The sequence below is a fragment of the Sorex araneus genome, chromosome 7 (genome assembly GCF_027595985.1).
Source record: "Sorex araneus isolate mSorAra2 chromosome 7, mSorAra2.pri, whole genome shotgun sequence".
Classification (NCBI taxonomy): domain Eukaryota; kingdom Metazoa; phylum Chordata; class Mammalia; order Eulipotyphla; family Soricidae; genus Sorex; species Sorex araneus.
This window is the reverse complement of record NC_073308.1, coordinates 55,924,144-55,952,014: the sequence shown is the minus strand read 5'-3', so window position 1 is coordinate 55,952,014 and position 27,871 is coordinate 55,924,144. Positions and strand designations below refer to the sequence as shown.

General features: G+C 38.8%; 1 protein-coding gene and 1 pseudogene across 1 annotated transcript in view; both read right to left on the bottom strand.

The window, feature by feature from the left end:
• PDGFC (platelet derived growth factor C) overlaps positions 1-27,871 on the bottom strand; it is a 226,109-nt gene that overhangs the window by 53,500 nt on the left and 144,738 nt on the right. The window contains exon 4 of the mRNA XM_055144566.1: positions 19,213-19,393. Coding sequence (XP_055000541.1) covers positions 19,213-19,393 — 181 coding nt within the window. The remainder of the gene's footprint in view (positions 1-19,212; positions 19,394-27,871) is intronic.
• LOC129406725 (U2 spliceosomal RNA) lies at positions 3,304-3,470 on the bottom strand (annotated as a pseudogene).

Here is a 27,871-nt window from a genome sequence, read left to right as displayed (position 1 = left end):
GACAGTTACCTCAAGACTACTGAATATGTTGGGGCCGGAGCGATAGCACAGCGGGTAGGGCGTTTGCCTTGCACTCGGCCGACCTAGGTTCGATCCCCGGCATCCCATATGGTCCCCCAAGCACTGCCAGGAGCAATTCCTGAGTGCAAAGCCAGGAGTAACCCCTGAGCATCGCTGGGTGTGACCCAAAAAGAAAAAAAAAAGACTCCTGAATATACAAGTACATTTGATTTACAAAATCTTATCACGCAAAAACTACTTCAGACTCAAGCTTGGAGAGATACTATGGAGGGTAAGATGCTTTTCTTGCACACGGCCAACCCAGGATCAATACTCGGCACCCCCATATAGACCCTGGAGCCCATCAGAAGAGATCTGTTAGCTCAGAATCAGGAAAAAGCCCTGAACATCGCCACATTTCCTAAAACAAAAGCAAAAGTAAACTATCTTATACTCATATAGGGCCTGGAGCAATAGCACAGCGGGTAGGGTGCTTGCCTCGCACGCGGCCGACCTGAGTTCGATTCCTCCGTCCCTCTCGGAGAGCCCAGCAAGCTACCTAGAGTATCTCGACTGCATGGCAGAGCCTGGCAAGCTACCCGTGATGTACTGATATGCCAAAAACAGTAACAAGAAGTCTCACATGGAGACATTACTGGTGCCCGCTTGAGCAAATCGACGAGCAATGGGATGACAGTGATGACAGTGATACTCATATAGATATAGCATAATTGAAATGCTTCTTCCATTCTATCCACAAAAATATCAAATAATGAATTTTTCTCTTGCTCTCTTACTGTAAAATATACATACTCTTTAGAAGAACGGAGAGATAGAAGTCAAGGTGTTTGCCTTCCATACAGTTGAACCCAGTTTGATTCCCAGCACTATATCTGACCCCCAAGCAGTGCCAGGAGTGACCCCCGAGCATAGTGTCAGAAGCCCTGAGCAGTGCTGGGTGTGGCCCAGGTCCCTCCACCAAATCTTTTGACATGCTTAAATTTAGATTTTTACTGATGAAAATCAGTTTACTATAGTAGTACGGAAATGCTATGGCGTGTTAAGAATACGAAAATTAAAAATAGAACTGAGTTCCTTCTCATACTGCCTTCTTTTTTCCCCTAAGAATGCGAGTCAATGAACTGATGGCTGGCTGAGAGCGGGATGGAATTTTCTTAACTCGAACAGAGAAGCAAATTTGGCCTTAAGTTAAGACTTTTCTTTACATGACATGAGCAGTGAAATAACCTATTGGCATATGCCAGAAGGAATGGAAAACATACCCTCCCTCCCCCCTTCCAACTGCAATATTCACTGAGCTGCTTTGTTCTCTGTATCCTGCATAATTAATAACTACTTTGGCAATCAGTCATGCATTCCTTAATGGCACCTCAGGCATCAAGTGTCCTAAGCCTTCCCCTCAGAAACCGTACACCCTTCTACATTGTGCACTCACACGACTTCTCTGGGAACAAGTCACTGACAAAGTGGCTCTGAGGGCAAGAGTTGGGGTGATGAAGTGGATACCCCAATACCTACTACTTTCTAGTATCTTTAAAGTTTCTAAATATACTTTTAGGGACAGGTCTAAAGTCTATGTTCTCTGTACGAGTATCACTGATTAGACACATTAAAAAGGAAAAAGTAACAATAAAAACAATGCAACATATCTGGGAGCAATTTAAAAGAAGGCAAGTTTCACTGAGGGAAACTGTTTTGTATTAAAGGAGTTTTCATTCATAGCTCCACACTTTGCTGACAATAAAACAAAAGATGGGGGGGATAAAATACAGGGGTTCAATGGTATAGGCGCTAACACTATTCCTATCTTTGCATCAAAATAGATCCATTCATTAAATGGAATATGTGGAGTAAATAAATTGTGGAAACCATTGATATTACTTCTGATCAGAAATATTGAATAAAAATTCTCTAGATTCATAATAACCCCCAAATTTAAAAAAATGGTAGTTTAATCATCCTATAAAATTACCAATTAAATATACATATAACAAATAGCATTATACTCAGGATTAGTTTTGTGTATAAGAAATTAAACCAATAAACATTCAAATTTGAGTCTGTATATTTGCTCTTCAAAACAAGTATGGATGGATGAAGTATTTCATAAAAATTCACACTTTCACAATAAGTCTGACTTAGTTTTTGAAAATAAAATCTGCAAACGGACTTTGAAGGCTATAAGAAAATTCTATTCCCCAGTCTTTGTATTTTTTTTTAACATTTTAAAATAATGTTGCTTATTCTACAGGACACAGAGTAAAACATACATACTCTATTATAAATTACTGAAAAATTAAACAAGAAATTTCTTTTCTTTCTAAGAGCTCTTCATGAAACGTGTGCTGGCTCTCAGTGTGTGTGGCCTCCAAACAGAAAGAAGCTTGCACTGTTTTATTTCAGTTTTGCTTCATTTCTCCCCAAACAATCTCTCACTGCTAATCTACCAGGCCTTTTTTCCCTCTTTCTTTTAGCAAGAAGAAAAAAAAAATCAAAGACATTATTAACTCCTTATGCACAACCATAAAAGTTTAATGTATATCATTTGGCATCAAGATGCAAGAAACTTTCTCTATTATTTATTAATGGGGTATAACTAAGTAATACATGCATAGAGATAATTCTATATTTATAAAAAAAGTGGAATTATATGCTAAAATTTTATGTAATAAATTTAGTATGATTTTAAGGGTACACACAGCTAAATATAATTTCAGATAAATTTCTAATACTAATGCTTTCTTATGTTTTATTTTCAGGTTCTGATGGATTCTGATGGATTAAGAAAAATATATTAAGATTATAATATTACAAAGAAACAACCTGTGTTTTAAATACATATAGCATTGAAAGATCTTTAGGCTTTAGATCAGCAAAACTCGATTCAAAATAATAAACAAACCCTTACCTAGCTATGTGCTCTGTCATTCTGAAAGAGTGGTTAAATCAGCCTACAAAGATGAACATAATTTTTAATGGATATATGTGTGGCAAAAACTGTCTGTAAGAATTTTAACTAATGTATTAACACTTTACCACTATAAACACATGGCAAACAGAACCACCACAATCTTAAAAGTTGACTGGGATCAAGACTCCATTCAGACTCCCCAAGAAGGTCTTGTTGTATCATACTTGCTTATAAAATGCAAATATTAAGGTACATTTTTCTGTAATTTTTCCAGAAATAAAATATGCAATTAAACTTAAAGTTTTTTTTCATATATTTTTCCTGTGTATAAACAGATGCATGACATTCTTTGGGTGAAACATTAAAAGCCGATGGGGTGATTATATATCCTAATAGCAATAATATGAAAATGTGGACTAATTTCTTTACTGTGGATATTCTACTCTCCACCAAAACCAACCAAACAACCAACTGAACAAACAAATGAACAAATCAAAGAATACTACACTTGATCTTAGCCAAAAGGCCGAGAAGCGATGAACAAATCAAAGAATAAACCCAATCCAATTTCTTAAGTATGATGAGAATGCTCCTTGGAATATAGCTAATATAGCTTAGAAATAGATCAAGACCAGGAGTCTCATTATTTGTGAAGCTCCAGTTTCCTAGATTGTGAATCATGACTCCGGACAAGAGCAAAATAGGTTAAGAGTGTAAATAACAAGCAAGTGAAGCCCCACAAAAGTTTTAAAAGTTTTAAACAACTCCTGGGAATTGTCTGAATTACTTAAAAATATAAATGAGCAGCTACTTTGTTCCTGGCATTGCTCTGGGCACTCAGTTAACAAAGCTCAGTGGAGAAAGCTGATAGTTGGCTAAGGAACTGTGATTCAGATCATTTTTATTCTAACAAAGTGAAGAAACCATGGTGGCCAGTGGCTGTTCAGGTTCTATATTAAATTGGTGGCTTGGCAATCAGCAACTTCTTTGCCTCTTTGAGGGAACAAGAATGCTAATTATGAAGTTCATCTCTGGTCCAAAAAAAAAAAAAGAAAAGGAAGAAAGATGATCCAGGATTGGGGATTGCAGGGACACTTGCCCCTGAGCAAATGCCACAAGAACTTTTAAGTCTGTTCTCAAAAAGGCAAACCTGTTTCCCTGAGGCTTTCAATCAAGGCTACAGAGATAAGATTGATGGATTAGTGCCCAGTTCCTAAGCGTTGGTGGGGGCACGGAGGAGAGATGTCATTTAGAAACATAAAGTGATAATTCAAAACATCCTGCAAGGCTTAAAAGCAAAATCACTCCTCAACTTTCCTTTCACTTCGTGGTCAAACCTTGCTCTGCTGTGGGCAGTTTTTGAGAGGACAATGAGAGTGGCTTCCTGGAAGGAGGCAGGAAATGGAAGTGAAGAAATGGCAGAAAAGGAAAGGAAAATGCAGGAAAGGAAAGTTGTGAGGCTGCAAATTCATAGAGGAGTCAACATGGACAGCTGCTATAGGGCAACTTCCCACCTACCAGCATTCACATTTAATTTTTTTTTTTTTTTGCTTTTTGGGTCACACCCAGCGAATCTCAGGGGTTACTCCTGGCTCATGTGCTAAGGGGACCATATAGGATGCTGGGAATCAAATCTGGGTTGGCCGCGTGCAAGGCAAACCCCCTACCCGCTGATGCTAGGGCTCCAGCCCCTCATATTTAAATTTAGTCAACAATGCCACCACTGGTGTTTTGCAGGTCAATTCAAGACTCCCAGATGCCCTTACTGATCTGAATTCAGGTAACTGGCATACCAGGTGCAGGCCCTTTCTAAATTTAGAGCACGAGAGCTATTTAGAACATTCTTGAGGTACATTTCACAAGTCATGATAATGTACCTGGGTCTAAGAGGCATTTCCTGTCTTTTTAGCTTTGCACCTTTGCCCTCCAACCCCTGTGTGACTTTGGCCACACCTTTCTGTACTCAGGGTTTACTCCTGGCTCCGTTCGCCAGGGTCACTCCTGGTGGGCTTGGGGTACCCTATGAAGTACTGGGAATCTAACCAAGGTAGGCTACATGAAGACAAATGCCCTACTGCCTGTACTATCTCTATGGTTCCCCCAGTTTTAGGTTTTATTTAATCTCATTTAATCCCCAAACACCTTGGATTTCACAATCAGATTATAGAGTAAAAAAAAATTCAGCAAAGGACAACCCTTTATATTGATTGACATATACGTATATACACACATAATAGTTTTTTCTGTTTTATTCTGTTAGTGACTATATTGTTAGTTGCATGCATTTTGATAAATATTCGACTTTACTATATGACAGAAGGGTGAATTTTGTATCACAGAAAATGTTTTCTTGATTTAAATCCGAGATAAAACATATATGGCATTCAGAAGATATTTATATTTAAAAGCCTTAGATGTGATGATAAAACTTAAATTACAGTTGGGGTCTGCTGGTGTGTGAAAGCACAATCACAGCTTCCACCGCCATCCGACTAAAAAAAGAAAAAAATTAAACTTGGGGATGGAGTGATAGTCAGCGTGTAGGGTGTTTGCCTTGCACGCGCTGACCCAGGTTCAATTCCCAGCATCCCATATGGTCCCCCAAGCACAGCCAGGAGTAATTCCTGAGTACAAAGCCAGGAGTAACCCCTGAGCATCACCGGGTGTGACCCCCCCAAAAAAATTAAACTAATAATTCTGTGAAGCAAGATACCATGAAAATGAGTTAAACTGATTCACAGTGGGCTAATATGAATGATAACCAGTGCATCAATGTATCAATGTATAATCTATTGAAAGTGTTTCTTTCTTTATTATTTTTTTTATTGAATCACTATGAGATAGACCCTGACAAAGCTGTTCGTGATTGAATTTCAGTCATACAGTTTTCCAACTCCCACCCCTCCATCAGTGTACATTTCCCAGCACAGTGTCCCCCCAGGTTCCCTCCCATCGCCCTCTCCCCTCCACCCCCTGCTGCTTCTGCGGCAGGTGCTTCTCCTCTCTGAGAGTGTTCCTTTAAAAAATTTACTCATAAAAAAAAAAAAAACCCTGAAGGAACTGGAGCGATAACACACAGTGGGGAGGGCATTTGCCTTGCACGTGGCCGACCCAGGTTCGATTCCCAGCATCCCATACGGTTCCCTGAGCACGGCCAGGGGTAATTCCTGAGTGCAGAGCCAGGAGTGACCCCTGTACATTGCCGGGTGTGACCCAAAAGAAGCAAAAAAAAAAAAATCTACTCCTAGCTTCTATTAACAATTCATTTACCATACAAATAATAACTAAAATAACAGATATTAAGTTTTCAGATTATTTGTTAGAAATTAATGAAGTAAAGTTGAAAAGACTAAACTAGTAAAATATAGTCCATAACTGAATGCAAAGAAACATTTAATAAATACGAAAACTGGTTGAGTTACAATATAGATTTGCAGTATCTATTTTTGCTTAGTTCCTAAACTTAAACTGTACTTGTAAATGATTCAAGGTTACTGACTGAAGACATTACCAATTTTAAACTTCAGTTTGTTTTTATCATTTTTTCTTAGTTGTTTACAAAAACAATACTTGTTCCTTGCACTCATTGCTAAATAATCACTGTGACACTGTCATCCCATTGTTTAACGATTTGCTCGAGTGGCGGACGCCAGTCATGTCTCCATTTGTCCCTGTCGCATGCTAGTGTAGCTCAATGGGGTTTTGGGGTCTCTTTCAGGGTCAGGGGAATGAGGACCGTCATTGTTACTGCTTTTGGCCATGGGTACGCCATGGGTAGCTTGCCAGGCTCTGCCATGCCTGGGCTCTCCGAGAGGGATGGAGGCTTTTGGAGCAGCCTCTAATCGCCTTTACAGGGGTTCCCAATCTACCAAATGTAAGTTTTTGATCGACTGGCATGTTGTAACAATTTGCACACACATTTGATACAGAGCAACCAGATAGGGAATTTTCTGTGTAACATTACAAAATCAAGGTAATATAAAAGCTCTTCATTGATTCCCTACTTATCTAATTTGCTTTAAGAATTGCTAGCTTGCTGCATGCATTTTCAGAGCTCATTAAGGCAAATGTGTCAGTCTTGTGGCCCACGCTAGACCATATTTCCAACGGCTTATTGACCTGCTGAATCACACACAAAAGTGCTTCAAGGAAAAAACTTTTGTAATATTTTATACAGCAACATTATTGACCATATTTCAAAAGTATACTAGAGGGCACCAGCATGTAACAATTTTGAATTAGTATCAGAAGCAGAAATAGGTAAGATAGCTGATGGTGTTCAATATTTATGTCGCAGCGCAGCTAACAGGTTGTAAAAAATGATACACAGAATACAAGCAAAATATATATTTAAAATACAATAATTATTATTATTCCACAAAAGAGAGATGTGTTTATTTTGGGAGGGGTAGCTTTGAGTGGTGCATGGGGGATTTTGCTGACTCTGTTTTGGGGGGGTCCTTCATGGTGGAGGTCAGAAACCATATGGTGTTGAAGATTAAATGAGGGACAGCTGCATGTAAGCACAGTGCCTTAACCCCTATACTATTACCCAGTCCCCCAGCAAAACAGATTTCTTAAATGCACACAAGAATCCCAAATCTTTCTTTGGGGACACAGAAGGACACAAACACTAAGCAAAACAAAAATTAACATAAGTTTAAAAGTTAAATAAAGAATGACTTAAATGTTTTGTTACACATTGATTTGAAAAGAATTCATATTAATATTTATCTCTCTCCAGAAAATATAGAAAAAAATGGCAAAAGCTACAAACATTTAAAGACTAATTTTGGGTGGGCATAGAAATTCATGTGTTAATTCATTGTATGGGGAAATAAAAATATTATTTATATGAGAACGAACTAAGGGCATATATATTGTTAAAATTCTATTAATGTACTTAGAGAACCCTAAAGCCTCTAGAAAACAGTTGCTAGAAACAATAGATTATGTATAGTAAAGTGGCAAGCTACAAAATCAATACCCTAAAGTCCATGACTCCCCTATAGGAAAATAATGAAAGAGAAGAAAGTGATATTAAAAACAATCCTTTTAGATAATGGACCGAACATGATGACCTCTCAGTGTCTGTGTTGCAAGCCATAATGCACAAAAGTAGAGAGAGAGTATGGGGAATACTGTCTGCCATGGAGGCAGGGGAGGGTGAGAAAGGGGGGGTATACCGGGGATATTGGTGGTGGGGAATGTGCACTGGTGGAGGGATGGGTGTTTGATCATTGTGTGAGTGTAACCCAAACATGAAAGCCTGAAAGTATCTCAAGGTGATTCAATAAAATTAAAAATAAATAAATATAAAAAACAATCCTTTTTACTACCACGCCTCAGAAAATCAAGTACCTCAGAATCAAGGAGGTGAAGGACCTGTACAAAGAAGACTACAAAATGCTACCTAAGAAAATAAAAGAGGACACAAGGAAATGGCAACACATCCCTTGCTCATGAGTTTAGAGAATTAACATTGTCAAAATGACAATACTCCTCAAAGAATAATACAGATTCCCTATACGGATACCCATGATAGTTTTCAAAGAATTGACTAATATAAACACTTCTGAAACTCATATCTAACAATAAAGCCCCACAAACAACTAAAGCAATCCTAGGAAAAAAGTGGATGGGAGGCATCACCTTCCCGAACTTCAAACTGTTTACAAAGTGATAGTAATTAAAACATTTTGGTATTGGAATAGAAACAGACTCACAGATCGATAACATAGAGTTTAATGTCCTGACAAATTTATGATCACAAATATATGATCACTTAATCTTTGATAAGGGAGCGAGAAATATGAAGCAGAGCAAGAAAATCTCTTTAATAAATGGTGCTGGCAAAACTTAACCAGCTACGTGCAAAAAAAAAATAAAAATAAAAAGACTCAGACTTCTATGAAATATCATGGAATATCATGCACAAAAGTCAAATAAAAATGGACAAAATATCTCAACATCAGACCCGAATCCATACATAACATACATGGAAGAAACTGTAAGCAAAACCCTCCATGATATTGAAGCTAAAGGTGTGTAAAAACACAAAAAAGAAAAGAAAAGGGGAGAGCACCTCACCGCACCGGGCACAGGGCACAGGGCAGCGGCGCTGTTTCTCCCGCCTCCCGTGTTTGGTCGTCTCCAGCCGCTTCCCCAAGCTGGGGAGGTTGATGGCGATGATGAGGCAGGCGAAGGAAGGAACAGAGCCAGGCTGGTTGGTCTCAATCGAAGTTTATTCCAGTCTCCTCTCTTTACACTCCCATCTCTCTCTCTGCCTCTTCCCCGAACCCCCTCATACAGCCATCTTAAATCCCCCCCCCGCCCCCCCGCATCAGGGGCCAGGGCTTACACATAGGTGTGGTTAGAATCAATAGGGGGTAAAGTTCTATCCCTTAGGGGATGCTTCCACTAGAACAGAATCTCTTTCAGCAGGACACCTGCCCAAGAGCAGAATCCCATGGGTGTGTTTCTCCTCTCCTTGTCCAACTAACATATAAGTATTCATATTATAAATCATTTTATATGGACATAGCAAGAAATGCATTAAGCTTATAGAATTGCTCTCCTGGGGTCACCTCGATCTCAGACTACAGTGCTCAGGCCATATTAGTCTTTCCTAGCCTTAGCAGGGTCCTAGTCTCCTCGTTGCTTTTGGATCATGACATGACATGTCCATGACCAAGTTCTTAACATATAGTTAAGCATTAGGCGCTTTGGCCAGGCCTATCTCGATGCCAGGGTAGCACATAACTCACCGCTTCCCCTGGGTCCGTCCCGTCCCTCGTCAGGACCTTGCTTTTGGGGGTGCTAGGAAGTAAGGGCAGCTGAGGCTTAAATCGAGAAAGAAGATGCCCAGGAATGAATAATATTTGAAGCCAATTAAATCCCATGTTACCAAAGCATATTAACAAATGTCTTTCTTTGTCCATACAAAAGGGATATTGTTTTAAAGTAAACGATTCAAAAGACATAAGAGAGGACAAAGACAATATTAACTTAGGATACAAGCTCACTGTCCTAGCAAGATCTGACCTTACAGATTAACAGAGTTTGATTAGGGGAAGGACTGAATAACTGGTTGGGGAAGGGAGCATAGAAGTGATAACAGATAAACAAAGAAATGGGAGTGACTCGGGAGCACCTTGATGGGCGTGACTGATATACCTAAGCTCCTAGTGGCAAGGGGAGCAGGACATACCAATGTAGTCTAGAATTGTTTAGAGATTATTACCAGATAAACCGAAACTCTGTGGCAAGGGAGAAAGGACAAATCAAAGTCAGGCCTAAAATATTTAGAGCTATATTCCAACATCAGGCATCTTCAAAAATGAAACACCACTGACCAAGCAAATGGAAGCAAAGATAAGTAAATGGGCTACAATAAACTCAGAAGCTTCTGTGCCTCAAAAGAAACAGTGATTAAAACACACAAAGAGCCTACAAAATGTTAAAGGTTATTCACTCAATGTCCATCTGATGAGGTGTTAATATCAAAGATATACAAGACACTGGTACAGCTTTATAAGAATAAAGTATCCCACCACATCAAAAAATAGGGAGGAAAAAATGAACAGAAACTTCTTTCCTCAAAGAAGAAGTTTGAATGGCCAAAAGGCACATGAAAAAATGCTCCTCATCACTAATCATCAAGGAGATGCAAATCAAAACAACGAGATAGCTCACCCCAGAAAGAATGGGACACATTAAAGAGGAGAACTGCCAGGGCTGGATCAGATGTGGGGAGAAGTGACTCTAGTTCTTGTTGGTGAAAATGTTGACTGTTTCAGCCTTTTTGGAAAACAATATGGACATTCCTCAAAAAACTTGAAATTGAGCTCCTATTTGATCCAGAAATACCACTTTTGGGAAGATACTCTGGGGGAAAAAACCACACAGCAGAAACACCATCTGCACTCCTATGTTCCTTGCAGGACTACTCACAATAGCCAGGATCTGGAAACAACCTGAGTGCTGGAAAACAGACAAATGGATAAAGAAACTCTGGCATATCAGCCTCAGTCTGGGGCCTGAAGCCCCCAGACACGTCTCGCGCCTCTCAGTCACCCCGCGTCGGCCCTGACCCCTCCCTCTTTACCAGGTTGTTAGGGGCGTGTCTACATGTCAGGGGGCATGGCCTCAAAAAGGGGCGTGGCCTCCTTCTGGAGTTATTTTTCCCGCTCCATGCATTGTGCTTTGGCCACAATTGATAGAATCTATTCCTCCGAAGAATACCCTGGTCATAGCCACTATATGTTAATAGTCAACTAACCTAGCCTATCCTAATTTCACAAAAACTGTCAGTGAACACATCAATCTGCACATAAAGTCCTTTGTAAAAAGATCATAGCTCCACGTTGTCTTCTGTTGAGGCCCATCTCAAGCTAAGGAGAGCGCCTGATAGTAAAGCCCATAACAACATGAATAAACAGTGAAAATACCCACCACCTGGAGAGATGGAAGGGAGGATCTCAGCAAACCCAGCAGCGACTTCCCAGAAATACAACCTCCTCTCAGATAAAGAATTCAGAGAGGAAATCATGAAGATGGTTGATGAACTCAAAGCAACTATGGAACGAACATCCAATAAATTAAGGGAGAATATGGATGCAGCATTGGAACGGTCCACCAACATAATCCAGGAAGAAATGAGAGCAGAAATTTCAAAGCTATGAACAAAAGTGACACAATTAAAAGAATTGGTAGATGAAATAAAAAACTCAGTAGGAGCCCTCACCAGTAGAATGACGACAGCCAAAGAAAGAATCAGTGAGCTTGAAGATGAGCTGCAGAAAGCATATAGGCAACAACAAATAATGGCAAAAGACCTCAAAATGGCTCTAGAGTGAATTAGAGTCCTAGGGGATGACCTCAAGAGAAACAACATAAGAATCATTGGAGTACCAGAACCACAGGGAACCAATACCAATGAAAAAACACAATTAAAGACATCATTGCTAAGAAATTCCCAGAGCTAGAGAATGAGGACATCCAGATCCAAGGAGTCCGAAGGGTGCCAGCTAAAAGGGACCCAGATAAAAAATCCCCAAGGCATATCATAGTCAGAATGATGGATGCCATGGATAGAGACACAATACTGCAAGCAGCAAGGTCAAGGAAGGATATCATATACAAGGAGCACCCCTTAGATTCACAGCAGACCTATCAGAAGAAACCTTCCAAGCCCGAAGACAATGGTGGGATATAGTGAAAAAACTTAATGAAATGAATGCCTCACCAAGAATCCTTTACCCGGCTAAAATCTCAGTTAAACTTGAAGGAATCATACACTATTTCATGGAGAAGTAACAGCTCAGGAACTTCATAGACTCAAGACCAAATTTAAAGAAGGACTCAAAGGGCTACCATAAGACAAGGAAAAAACCTACAAGAACAACAAACCCTACAGAAAAATGGCACAAAATCCCATGACAATAATTTCTCTTAACGTTAACGGTCTAAATGCACCAACCAAGAGGCACAGAGTGGCAAAATGGATTCGGAAACTAAACCCAACTTTCTGCTGCCTACAAGAAACACATCTTAATAGTCAGAACAAACACAGACTCAAAATCAAAGGATGGAAAACAATCCTGCAAGCAAACAGCTCCCTCAAAAAAGTGGGGGTGGCCATACTAGTATCCAAAAACATAGATTTCAGGCTGAAAAAGATCAGAAGGGACAGCAAGGTCATTTTCTATTCATCAAGGGGTATGCACAACAAGAAGAAATCACACTATTAAACATATATGCACCTAATGAATGACCTAATGAATTACTTAAGTATTTAAGCTAAATACTTAAAAGAACTCCTAACAGAATTTAAGGAGAACATAACTAGCACCACGATAGTAGTAGGAGACTTCAACACTGCCTTGTCACCTGTGGATAGATCGACAAGGACAACACTCAGCAAGGAAGCAATGGCTCTGAAGGAAGAAATGGAGGAGACAGGGCTAATAGACCTATACAGGGCTATATACCCCCAAAAGAAAGAATACATATTCTTTTCCAGTGCTCATGGAATATTTTCTAAAATAGACCACGTTCTGGGTCACAAATTATACCTTAATAGAATCGGGAAGATAGAAATTGTATCAACTATCTTCTCAGACCATGATGCACTGAAGATGGAAGTTAATCACACACAGACGCGGAGAACCGAATCAAACACTTGGAAATTAAACAACTCACTATTGAACAATGAGTGGGTCACGAAGGAAATCAAGGAAGAAATCAAAAAATACCTCGAAACAAATGAGAATGAAGACACAAGCTACCAGAACCTTTGGGACGCAGCTAAAGCTGTGTTAAGGGGAAAATTTATAGCTCTGCAAGCTCTCCTCAGAAAGGACAAAAGGGCCTATATACATAGCTTGACTTCGCAGCTCAAGATCTTAGAAGAGGACCAGCAAAAGGAACCCAAACCAGATCGAAGGAAATAAATATAAAACTTAGAGCAGAAATTAATGATATGGAAACCCGAAAAACAATCCGAAAGATCAATGAAATAAAGAGCTGGTTCTTTGAGAAAATAAATAAGATTGATAAACCACTAGCAAGACTCACAAAGAAAGAGAGAAAAGCCTAATAAACCGAATCAGAAATGAAAAGGGGGACATTACAATAGAAACCAAGGAGATTCAAAAGATCATCAGAGACTACTTTGAAAGTCTGTATGCCACACAACAAGAGAACCAAAAAGAAATGGACGAATTCCTTGATTCCTACAATCTCCGAAGACTGAACCAAGAAGACTTGAAATACCTGAACAGGCCCATAAATATCAAGGAAATCGAAACTGTAATCAAAAGTCTCCCCAAAAACAAAAGCCCAGGTCCAGACGGATTCACTGGTGAATTCTTCCAAACATTTAAAGACTTGTTGCCAGTTCTCCTCAAGCTATTCCAAGAAATTGAAAAGACAGGAACACTTCCGAACAGTTTCTATGAGACACATATCTCCCTAATACCAAAAGCAAACAAAGACATCACTAACAAAGAAAACTATAGACCAATATCCCCGATGAACACCGATGCGAAGATCCTCAACAAAATACTAGCAAATAGAATCCAACAACTCATCAAAAAGATCCTACACCACGACCAAGTGGAATTCATCCCAGGGATGCAAGGATGGTTTAACATTCGGAATCAATCAACATAATCCATCATATCAACAAAAGTAAAGATAAAAACCATATGATCATATCAATAGATGCAGAGAAAGCATTTGACAAGATCCAACATCCGTTCATGATAAAAACTCTCACCAAAATGGGTTTTGGAGAAACTTTCCTCAAGACAGTCAAAGCCATCTACCACAAACTATAGCAAGCATTACCATCAATGGGGAAAAACTAAGGGCCTCTCCTCTAAGATTGGGGACAAGACAAGGATGCCCACTCTCACTCCTTCTCACTCCTTCTCTTCTCATAGTACTGGAAGTATTATCAATAGCCATTAGGCAAGAAAAAGATATTAAGGGGATTCAGATAGGAAAGGAAGAAATCAAGCTCTCACTATTCGCAGATGATATGATACTATATCTAGAGAAGCCTAAAAGCTCTAGTAAAAAAACTCTTAGAAACAATAGACCTGTACAGTAAAGTCGCAGGCTATAAAATCAATGCCCAAAAATCCATGGCCTTCCTATATGCAAACAATGAGACAGAGGAAAGGGACATGAAAAAAGCAATGCCATTCACAATCGTGCCCCAGAAAATCAAATACCTTGGAATCAGCTTAACTAAAGAAGTAAAGGACCTCTACAAAGAAAACTATAAAACGCTACTCCATGAAATAAAAGAGGACATGAGGAAATGGAAACATATCCCCTGCTCGTGGATAGGGAGAATCAACATTGTCAAAATGGCAATGTTCCCCAAAGCATTATACAGATTTAACGTGATCCCTATAAGGATACCCATGACATTCTTCAAAGAAATGGATCAAGCAATCCTGAAATTTATATGGAACAATAAACGCCCACGGATAGCTAAAACAATTCTTGGGAAAAAGATGATAGGAGGCATCACCCTCCCCAACCTTAAACTTTACTACAAAGCGGTAACAATTAAAACAGCATGGTACTGGAACAAAAGCAGAGCCGCAGACCAATTTCTACAATTTCAGACCAACAGAGTAGAATTTCCCTACACACAACCCCAAATGTATTATCATCTAATCTTTGATAAAGGGGCAAGAAATGTGAAGTGGAGCAAGGAAAGTCTCTTCAACAAATGGTGCTGGCATAACTGGACAACCACATGCAAAAGAATGGACTTAGACCTTGACCTGACACCATGCACAAAAATCAGATCAAAATGGATTAAAGACCTCAACATCAGACCACAATCCATAAGGTACCTCAAAGACAAGGTCGGCAAAACCCTTCACGATATTGAAGCTAATGGTATCTTCAAAGATGATACAGAACTAAGCAATCAAGTAGAAACAGAGATAAACAAATGGGACTATATTAAACTAAAAAGCTTCTGCACCGCAAAAGACAGAGAGACCAGAATTCAAAGGCAATCTACAGAATGGGAAAGGATATTCACCGAATACCCATCTGATAAAGGGTTGATATCAAGGGTATATAAAGCACTGGTTGAATGCTACAAGAAGAAAACATCCAACCCCATCAGAAAATGGGCCGAAGAAATGAACAGAAACTTTTCCAAGGAAGAGATACGAATGGCCAAAAGGCACATGAAAAAATGCTCTGCATCACTAATCATCAGGGAGATGCAAATTAAAACAACCACGAGATACCACTTCACACCACAGAGAATGGCACACATCCAAAAGAACAAAAGCAACCGCTGTTGGAGAGAATGTGGGGAGAAGGGGACCCTTCTACACTGCTGGTGGGAATGCCAAATGGTCCAGCCCCTTTGGAAAACAATATGGACACTTCTCAAAAAATTAGAAATTGAGCTTTCATTTGATCCAGCAATACCACTTCTGGGAATATATCCTGGAGAAACAAAAAAGTATAGTCGAAATGACATCAGCACTTATATGTTGATCGTGGCACTGTTTACAATAGCCAGATTCTGGGAAAAACCCGAGTGCCCAAGAACAGATGACTGGTTAAAGAAACTTTGGTACATCTATACAATGGAATACTATGCAGCTGTTGGAAAGGATGAGGTCATGAACTCTGCATACAAGTAGATCAACATGGAAAATATCATGCTAAATGAAATGAGCCAGAAAGAGAGGGACGGACATAAAAAGATTGCACTCATCTGTGGAATATAGAACAACAGAGTACGAGACTATTACCTAAGAATGGTAGTATATAATACCAGGAGGTTGGCTCCATAGCTTGGAAGCTGGCCTCACACGCTGGGGGAAAGTCATCCCAGATTGAGAGGGGAACACCAAGTAATATGTGATTGGAGATATTGCATGCTGAAAGTAGACTAGAGACTGAAGAGGATGACCACTCAATACCCCCATTTCAAACCACAACACCCAAACAGAAAGAGAGATATTAAATTGGAATGCCCTGCCACAGAGGCGGGGTGGGGTGGGGAGATGGGACTGGGGGGTGGGAGGGATACTGGGTTCATTGGTGGTGGAGAATGGACACTGGTGGAGGAATGGGCTCTTAAATATTGCATGAGAGAAAAACAAGAACAAAAATGTGTGAATCTGTAACTGTACCCTCACTGTGACTCACTAATTAAAAAATAAATTAAAAAAAAAATTAAAAACAAAACAAAACAAAAAAAAAGCTCTTGTCTGGCAAGCATGAGGCTGAGACTCCAAACCCTGGTTGCTGCTCCCGTGGCATTAATGCATGATTTTGTTAGGCCCAGTGTCTGGGATCCCTGTAGAGAGAAAGACAAAGCATGGATACATGCTCTCTTGAGGGTCCCCTCAATCTCTTCCAGGCGCACTTAATAAAAAAAAAAGAAAGAAAGAAACTCTGGCATATCAACACAATGGAATACTATGAACCTGCTAGGAAAAAGGAAGTTAAATTTGCCTATAGATGAATGGATATGGAGAGTATCAGGTTGAGTGAAATGAGTCAGAAGGAGAGAGACAGATATAGAATCACTGAACTTATTTGTGACATGTAAAATATATACAGTAGAAAACTAATACCCAAGAGCAGGGAAATCAGGGACTAGGAGTGTAAAAAACTAAAGAGCGCCGAGGGGCGAGTGCACTCTCGGGGCTCTCTGGGCGGCTCTGTCTCAACACCCGCATTTGGTGCTCTGGAACCGCAGTGTGTGGACTGGATCGGGACGGCCGGTGGTCAAGGACAGGCGAAGGAAGAACGAGGACCAATCTGGTTGCTGATTAGTTACCGTTTATTCAATCTTCAAACTTTCTCATCTCCCGCACTCCCAGCTCCCGCCTCTCTCTGGATCTACTGCTCAACAACTCCTTCTCTCTGGCTTCTCTCTCTCCTCCTACTTGTCTCTCCCACCTTGCCCTCTAGGCTACAACCAGCCAGGTAGCCAAATCAACATAAGAAAGCCCTTCCTGAGGGCAGGGCACTCCAAAGCCCTTCCTCACTCTTAAGGTTTTTTTCTTTTCCTTAGTCCAGGAACTTATTAACATCTTAATACTAGTTATTTTTGTATGGACATAGCAAGGGATACATTGAGGCTTGCAAGGCAGCTCTCCTGGCAACATCTTGCCACAGGCTCAGACCACAGCACTCAGGCCAGATTAATCATTCCTCACCCTAGCAGGGTCCAAATCTAGTATCACTGTTTGGATCATGACAGCATTTGTCCATGATCAAGCTCTTAACTTATAGTTAAGCATTAGGCACTTTGGCCAGGCCCATCTCGATGCCAGGGTAGCACACAACTCACGGCTTGCCCTGGGTCCTTCTCGTCCCACGTCGGGGACCCTGCTTTGGGGATGCTAGGAAGTAAGGGCAGCTGAGGCTTAGGTCAAGAGAACAGATGCCCTGGAGGAAAATATCATGTAGAGTCAAATGACTCCCAGGTTACAAAAGCATAACATTTGTTAAGTCTTCCTGTGTCCATACAAAAAGGACTTGCTCTGAATAAACTATGCAAAGGACTCAAGGAGAAGAGAAAAACATTATTTACAAGTCAACAGAACACCAAGAAAGAAGCTACAAATAAACAAAGAGGAATAGGAGCACTGTAATGGGAGTAACCCAATAAACCTAAACTACTGAGGCTATGTTATCCTACATAGGAGGACTCGTCAAAGGTTGGAATCTACCACACATGGGTGTGGGTGGAGGGTAGGTAAAATAGATTAGTGATCAGTATGACAATTAATCGTTGGAAATCATGCTAGACAGGAGCTGAGTGTTAGTAGGTAAAAGGATATATACGATAACCTTTCAGTATATCAGTATAAGTATTGAAAACCACAATGCCAAAAAAGAGCGAGAGCGAGAGAGAGAGAGAGAGAGAGAGAAGAGAGAGAGAGAGAGAGAGAGAGAGAGAGAGAGAGAGAGAGAGAGAGAGAGAGAGAGAGAGAGAGAGAAGTGCTGCGTAGAGGCCTGGGGGGGTGGTGTATAGGAGAAAAACCGGGGACATTGGTGCTGGGAAATGTACACTGGTGAAAGGACTCTATGACTGAAACCTAATTATGAACAGCTTTGTAAAGATCTATTTTACAGTAATTCAATAAAAAAAATTTAAAAAAATAAAAAAAACCTATAGATTACAAACTTGTTTTTTCCTATAATTCTACAACTCTGGAATATAGTCATTCACATATATATATGAATGACCACATTATTATGTATAAAGTATTATTTTATTACCTTATTACTATAAATATCATTTTATTCGCCTTAGTAACATTAAGAGTACTGTATGAGAATAAGAGATATAACAAATGTAACAATAAAGGATCACTAAAAATTTGGCAAAGCAAAAAAAATATGTTTAATATGATTCAAATTTGAAATTAATTTAATTTAAAAAGTCTTGATAGAGTTCAACTTTTTAATAGTGATCCTCAAATAATAATGGAGTAATAACTACTCAAAGTATCATTTTTATTTCATAATAGTGATAAGTACTTACTAGGTACTTAAATGATAATCTACAATGGCAACATTCACTTCTTTTCTGGTAATTACATTGACATATGTCAAAAATAATCTAAGAAAAAGAAAGATGCGCGTGCGTGCGTGTGTGTGTGTGTGTGTGTGTGTGTGTATGTGTGTGTTAGACACTTCTCATTCTCCTGTCTGATATGGAGATGAATGTAAATAACTATTAAGGAAGTGGATCTCTAGGAAGTACTTACTGGTGTGACAACACTGTAGTGAATGCAGAACCCCGGTTCAGAAGGAAAATATTCATCAGACACAAATCTGATCCTGATTTGATTTCCTTTAGAAATCTGTCTTCCTGGCACGCCACCAGAACCACACCAGCGCCCTAATACAGTTCCGTCACTGGGTTCCTCCACTTCTACAAAATCATACCTGCCAAGAGACAAAGAAAAAGATAGAGAGAGTCAGGATCTATTGGCAATTCAAAACCCAGGACGGTGGATGCAATGAATCTATGGACCACAACTATGAATTCATCCCACACACATGGGGTGAATATAATCAAATATTCCCAAGATGAACAGACTGAAAAAAAATGCATTGCCATTAAAAGAAATAGGCACTTTCTAGGTTTACAGTTGATGAACTCCAAATTCGCTCAAAGTACAGTTCCAAACTTCAATACTGTGTATGGAGCAACCATATCCATCTTTTACTTCACGCATTGCCCACTTTAATTTCCTTTTGGATGTGACAGCTTTATGGGAATCTTAAATCTTAGTGTTAATTCCCACTGTGTTCTGACAGCAGCTGTCCGACATCAGATTCCTTGATTCTCCATCGTAGCTTTTGTTATACATACCCCCTACCACCTCACTCTGTTTTGATGCCTCTGTGAGAAGTTCTGAGTGTTCTCTGATGCTTGTCATCTTTCTGATTCTGAAAAAAACACTGGTTTTCAAAATCAACTAAATGAGCTGGAGTAACAAAACAGCAGGTAGGGTGCTTGTTTTGTTCTCAGCCAATCCAAGTTCAACCCCCCGGCATCCTACACGGTCGCCAGAGCACCACTAGGAATAATTCCTCAATGCAGAGCCAGAAGCAAAGGCTAAGTATTATAGGATGTGACCTCCCAACAACAAGAAAATCAAAATCATCTAAATGAGGATAAATAAACATTGTCTCGGTCTGTTAAGTGAAGGGTGGAACCAGTTTATGCATATCTCTGTTTTATATTGCACTTAAAAAATAGGGGGACGTGAGTTTTTCAAAAACATGCTCATTTGGGTTTGGAAGATTTAGATCAGTGGTATTATCCTGAAAGCAGGATTGCCCTTAAGGGACGGTCTTTGGAAAATTTAATGGCATTTTAAGTTTCTGAATGATGGTGCAAAGAAGAACACTAAATATGTCTTGACGGGGCCAGAGACATGCTATCAGGGCTAAAGCACGTGGCTTGCTTGAGGCCAACCCTGGTTCAATCCCTGGAATAAATGGAGCCCTGAGCACAATCAGTGCTGGGGTCACTGAGGGTCTCCTAAGTACTGCTGACCATGGCCTGGCTAATCCCCTACATGGAAAGGCCCTTATCAGCACCATCCTCTCAGGCCCTCACAATGAACTGCAGCCAGCCTCGTTGGCCAAGGCCACTCTCCCCATAAAAGAAAAATATCTTGGGCAAAGTCCATGGACGCTTCACAATGGCAAGTTCCCCAAATGAGCATCAGCCCCACAGTTTGCATGTCCTTCAGAGTTTCCTGAAGAGTTGTGCAAATAGTGCCAGGTCTGTTATTGTTCATTTCCATCTGCAGTCAACTAGTCAACTCTGTTGAAATACACAGAAATGCAAATAAGACCGTTTAAGTTCAAGGCAAGTTTTCCAGACATTCAACTATCAAATACGGTTTCTGAAGTTTCTCTTTATTGTCAACTATCAAATACGGTTTCTGAAGTTTCTCTTTATGGGAACTTTATCAAGGTGGAACTAGCTCTTTTGAAAAAAATCTATCCCTCACAGCGCAGTCTTACTTTATTGCAGTGGAAATAGAAGCATCAGTGCCTTTAGCAATAGCAGTTACTGTTACTCTTACTGTCTGTGGAGATATGTAAACATCTCAATACCTTATTTATTTTTCTAGGGTAATAAAGAAATGCACACATCTATGAAATATATTATTTTCAGATCTGCAAATAGTTTTATATATCAATATATACTGTTTAATATATAGAAACACTGTTTCCTATACATATACAGTTATCATTTCAGCTTTATACAGCACTCATGCTGTGCACTTTATATTCTGATGACTGTAAAAAATTCATGATCACTTTCATGAACCGAACTTCGAGATACTACAGTGAGTATCACTACTTTGGTTAAAAGAGAAGCTCATTAATATTGACAACCACAAATAGCTTAAAAACAAAACCTAAACAGGCTAAATTTTTGAGGCCAGGGATATGCAACTCATTGTCTGGAGTGTATGCTTTGAATGCAACACTCTGTCGGTTCAAACTCTGGTACCTCAGGCCCCCCGAGCACTGTTGTGTGTAGCCCTGGAGGACCCAGTCCTTATTAAGGTGAGCCTGATGAACCCTGACACTATATATTTAGTATAACCCCACATCCTCAGGTCCTAGGATTGAATCATGAGTCCTGGTGAGCATTGTTTAGGAGCCCTCCTCCAAAGAAGACAAAATTCAGTAGATTCCTGGCAACTGATTATGATATATTTGTGCAGTATCTAGATTTACAGAAAGAAAATACATAAGAAAAGAACAGACTATGTAATGATACATTTTCTTTTTAAAATATCCATCTTCATGAAGCATCCAAAATTCTCTCATAGAGTAGAACACCCTATCTCAACCTCATCTTCTTCAGTCCTCCAATGTGGATAGTGCCACGTAACTCCCAGGGATGTTGTAAGGAAGGAGTCAGGTTGCACTTGTACAGTGCCTAAAATTATGTTGGCACACAGCTGCCCCTCAAGGTATGCCTCCCATTTCTATTTTGCATCATCTTATATCCCCACCCCTCACACATGCCTTTTAATATGGTCTTGGGAATTTGAAAGCAATAAATAAGAAAACTCAAATTCAAAGGGGAGAGACTTTTTCGGTTATAGCACGTGACAGGTTCATGGTTATAAATTACAAATCTATAAACCAGCCTGGGTAGCCGTCCCAGGAGTTTTGGTAAGGGTCTGTTGGGATCTGGCAGCGGGAACAGGTGCAGACAGGGGGTAAGGACTTTGGTACACGTCAACCTGACTAATTTCCAATATCATGGTTATAAAAGTAGATCATGTGAAATTGATGCTGAAATGTTAAATCAAAGGGCAGTTTTTATATCAAGATTGTTTATATGGGAAACAAAGCTTCGATTCATAGAATATCTAGTTTTCTGTGTAAGTCTTTCTAATGTATGTTATCGCCACTGCTAGTTTGAAGAGAGCCAGATTCCAAGCCTTGGCAATCATTCTACAGTTATTTAGGAAGCACTGACTTGTTTAGGAAGTGCTGAGTTGGTGCAAAGTACTAAGCTTGATTCTCAGGATACAGAAATGAAACTATAGTTTCTTTGGGCTCAGGAGCCTTAAAATCCTTTGGTGAGCATTCAAGTAAGAATATGTAGGACAATCTGTAGAATACTGGTGGAGTAATTCTATACAATGAGATTAGGGTCAGATTACAGAGGAACATTTGGGCTGTCAATGAGTATGGAGTGACCAGAGGTGAAAAGGAGAGAAACCGAAATGCATGCTAGCGAGGAGGATTATACGTAAGATGTAACAGAAGAAGGAAGGAGTTAGGCATGGTCAATTGTGAATAGATAGGAAACAAAAGAGGAGATGGAGACGAGAAAAAAAATAACCGTACGTTTGCAGGTCTTGGTATTTCAGGGTCAGATGTTGGAATATTATTTTGTAGGACAATTTGTGAACATGGAAGCACTGATTTAAAAGGTTCTGTTTTGTTCAAACAAGGCAGCACTGTAATGCTGAAAATTCCACAGGAAGTACCTAGATTTATGACTTTTTCAAAAGAAAGATAGAGTAAACATTGTGAATCTTTGCGTGACTCCATAAAGACTCAAATCTCTAGAACTGAGTCCAGCCCCAGGAGAGGAGGTAACATGATTCAATTTACTGTTTGACTTTGAATGCCAACGTGCCAGGCACACAGTATATATGATGTGAATCAAGGAATGAACATTTGGGCTTTCATTCCTTTATAAAATTTAAGATTGGGGTCAAGTGGCAATTTCCTTAGGTGAGGCATGCTCTTTCAATTTTTTTCTAAATCCCTACATTGTATTTTTTTTTCTGAAAAACCCAGATCTTCAACCTATATTTATTTACATTGTTTGATCCATTTAGGCATCTGAATCAGTTTCATATAACATAAAGTAGCACATACAACACCACCATGGAGGTTTGAATGAGGGTATGAGAGATGAATGAGGGAGAGAGAGAGACAATGGAATCATCACATATTTGTGGGATGCTAAGAAATCACAGTATTTTAAGTGTGGGAGAAAGAAGAGATCCTTTAATAAAAAAAGTGCTGAAAAGAAGCAGTCATAGAAGCAAAAATTCATCATGAGTGATGGTACAAAAATAAGGGGAAAGAGAATGGAACATATCCACCAGAGTCACAAGGGGTCAACTGTGCCAAGTGCCACCAAAAGATCAAAGACAACGAATACCCAAAAGTATTCACTGGATTTGGCAATTACAAAGTCAAACCTCAGTAAGCTGGTTGGGTAAGACCGATAGCTTAAAAAATGATATTCTGACCATTTTCAAAATAACCGTTAGAATCTTCTAGAGAAAGCATCTAATGAGAAAATAGCACATTGAAGAGAGCCCTAAAAGGATCCACTCACTGTTTTACTGTATATAATTTTTCTTTTATTTCTGCTAAAAAGGAAATACCATTATGTATTTATCTGATTTGTAAGCTCTTTATACGTATTCAAACAGAATTTTTTTTTTTTTTTTTTTTTTGCTTTTTGGGTCACACCTGGCGATGCACAGGGGTTACTCCTGGCTCTGCACTCAGGAATTACCCCTGGCTGTGCTCAGGGGACCATATGGGATGCTGGGATTTGAACCCGGGTTGGCCGCGTGCAAGGCAAACGCCCTACCCGCTGTGCTATCTCTCCAGCCCCTCAAACAGAATTTTTAACCACAGGAAATATCTTGATTATAAATGTGAAGAATTTATTAAGGAACAAATAAGTCTTAACTTGCCCTTATCTATCTATAACCTGATCTTAAAAATCACTATCCTCCAAAGGACAAGAGTGACAAGTATATTACCTTTCTTTTTTGAAACTGGAGATTTTCTACTAAACTTGATGTCATTAATAACAAATACTTCCCTTTTATTTTTTCAACAATTTCTAGATTTAGAGTCATCAGTAATCACTTCTTACATTGCTCATACAAGCTGGTGCAGATATTTATCTTAGTCCTTTAAAAATATATAGTTTTGCCAAACTGAAAAATATAGCGGTTAAGGGACAGAACCGGGGGACACTGGTGGAGGCATGAACTTGGCACTCGGGGTAGGATTGGTATTGGAACACTGTATGCCTGAAACTCTATTTAGAATACTCTGTAAGTCACTGTGACTTAATAATAATAATAATAAAATTCAACAGTTTTACATTCCATGAAGGTTACAGACAGTAGATGTTTCATTTTTTTCTTAAATGCTGTGTTCTTTGCTTTTAAGAGATACACCACTCGTTGGTAGTAAATAAGGCTTTAATTTTTTTTTTCTGAAGTGGTAACATATAATAATGAAATTCTTATTTTCATCCACCACTCAACAATTCATTTCTAAAAGCATTCTCAATACTTCTTTAAGTGCTTATGGAATTAAAGTATTAGTAAAATAATTACTTAGGCTTATTTTCCCATCTTCATCAAATAGTAAAATCATTCTGCTAAAGAACACAGTTACAAAAGCAGCAATTTTTTAACCTAAATCATATTCAAGACTATGCAAAACAGACCCTAAAACGTTCAGCCAGAAAAGTATTCCCAAGCTTAATTGCTGCCATGTAATCGAGGATATAGAAACAAAACAAAAACAATGCAAGCTTATTGAATGCCACATTTTCCTTACACTTGTTTAAGATTAGAAAATACAGCTGGACAAAGAATACTGAAGTGTTTTTTTTTTCTTTAAAAATACAATGCCATTTGTGGAAGAGGAGACTTTACATTGGTGGGTTATTATTTTATAACATACAGTATACCATAACATAGCTCAAAACAAACATCTCAAAGAACAAAAATAGTAAACAATGTTGACATCTAGGCTACAGCTCCATGATAAGGAGATGATAGGACCACTCTCATATAAAAATGAAATCACCAATTTCATCCTCAAACTCTGAAATCTGTGCATACCCAGGTGACTGCACTGAGGGCGTAGTAATCCTTATAATACACACTCGGGTATTAATTTCCAATGAGCACAATTGCTTACATCAGTATTTAAAGGATTTACTAAACCTATTTTATGAGCCAATCAAACATCACTTTCTCACGGCAACCTGATACAGAGCACACAGTGCTAAGTGGTTTATAATGATCACTCCCTTTCTCTAACCTACCCCTGGGGACCCAGGGAGGATTTATATTCTTTTATGTTTAACAAACAAGTCTGGTGTTGTAGACAAAATTTTCATTCTCATGTGGGAATTTAAAAACTGTGAGGACAAGAGGCCTGTTTTTTTTACTCCTAAGAACTGTAAGGAGTATACCAAAGGAATAAATTCACTGGTAAACATAATTGTCAGACACCCAGGGTCCTTCAACAAAAATAAACCAACCTTGCAAAACAGGCTGTCTGTCTCTCGTTCATACTAAACAACATCCTGTCAGTGAAATCTACCCCTTGAGTTCTCCAACCCGAGGAGAGGGAAACATTCCTGATGAGTAAAAACGTGGAATATTAAAAGGTTGAGTTCTGCAAATGGCCCTGCAATCTGATCACTGTCGGTGAAGAATAAAAATAAGAAGATACCAGTTATTCTACAGAGCTCGTTATTGATACTTCAGTTTAACAGATGTAACTCCCAGAGAGAAGTTTAGAGGTTAGATAACTTTGTACACATAAATGTTTACTCATGAGTTAACTTATTTGGACACTTTTAAAAGCCTATTGCATCAACTGTCTCATATGTGAGCTCACTTAATCCTCATAATTGTCAGAACAAGTTTACAATATTATTTTGTACATCATATAGATTATAAAAATATAGAAAACTAATATGCTAAGCCAAGGAAAACTATCAAGAAAATGTAAAGCCAAGTTTTCCATTTGGTGATCATGCTTCTAAGTGCTAGAGTATGTTACCTACCATATTAAAATTATGTCTAGATCATTATGTCTGCTTTATTTCACAGCCAGAACTATAGAGAATTAGTATGCCTTAGCTCAAATCTCCCAAATGACATTGTTCTGTGGCTGTTTAAAAATTAAGAATCATTTAAACAAAGGTAATTACTCAACTTTGTGATCTATGCATATAAATTTCAAGAGACTTGAAGTAATTAGTCAAAATTTATTTTAAGGCATTTTAAATCCTCTGGCTGAGTTTTATTTCTACATAGGAAATGAGCATGTTTCAGAGAGTTAACAATACCTAATAGAAGAATTCTCATAAATACACGATAGTTCTACCTAAGAAAAAATGGTTGTGTTGTACAAGTACATGGGGATTTTAAATGGTACAACATTAAGAGTGTAAATTTATCTTAGTAGTAAATAAAAAATTTCCAATAAATAAGTCATGAATTTTACCTACAGAATTAGAAAAAATAAATCAAAAGTTGAAACTAATGAAGAAAACATCACTGAGATTTTAGCAGCCTTTCCTTACTCGTCTTTCCCAATGATTGGAGGCTCTTTTGAGGGTCAGGGGAATGAGACCTGTTATTGTCACTGCATTTGGCATATTGAATAGGCCACGGGGAACTTGCCAGGTTAAGAAAACATATGAAAGAAAATTAGAATTCAGAATTAAAGCCTAGATCTTTCTGTGGTAGGAGAAGAAAGGGAGACAGAAATTAGGGAGTAAGAAAGAGAGAGAATCTCAAATATAGATCTTAGAGAAAGAGAGAGGTGGGAGAGGAGGAGAATGCACAATAATTTCCATACTTAGGAATAAAGAGGATAAAATCACTTTAAGATATGTTTTTAAATTGTGTAAGCATGTTTTATGCAACATTGTGAGAAATAAATCTGAAAAGTTGAGTAAAATAACTTAAGACAAAATATAAAGTAACATTGATAACTAGAAGTTGATTAAAATATATAAAGTGAGCAGATTGATAACTAGAAGATTTTGAAAAGATTGGCAGTTATCAATAAAATAGGTAATGGCAAGGGATTTTATGGGAAAATTCCATTTAGCTTTAAAGAAATACATACTTCTAATTTTATAAATAATTATCTTAAAAATGTCACATAGGGGCTGGAGCGATAGCACAGCGGGTAGGGCATTTGCCTTGCACGCGGCCAACCCGGGTTCGATTCCCAGCATCCCATATGGTTCCCTGAGCACCGCCAGGGGTGATTCCTGAGTGCAGAGCCAGGAGTAACCCCTGTGCATCACCAGGTGTGACCCAAAAAGCAAAAAAAATCAGATATATGGCCAAAAATAAAACGTTCTAAATCTCAGAAAGACAGTTAACAATAACTCATTACATTCTTGAAAGAAGTTAGGAAAGTAGATGTTGTCACCACTAAGAAATGAACAGAATTATGTGCCATGCTGGATTTCTGTATATAAACAGTATATTTTTATATACTTTTGTTACATATATGGTGTATATCTGAAATACAGTGTTCATGTCATTTATATCTCAATAAAACAAATCTACA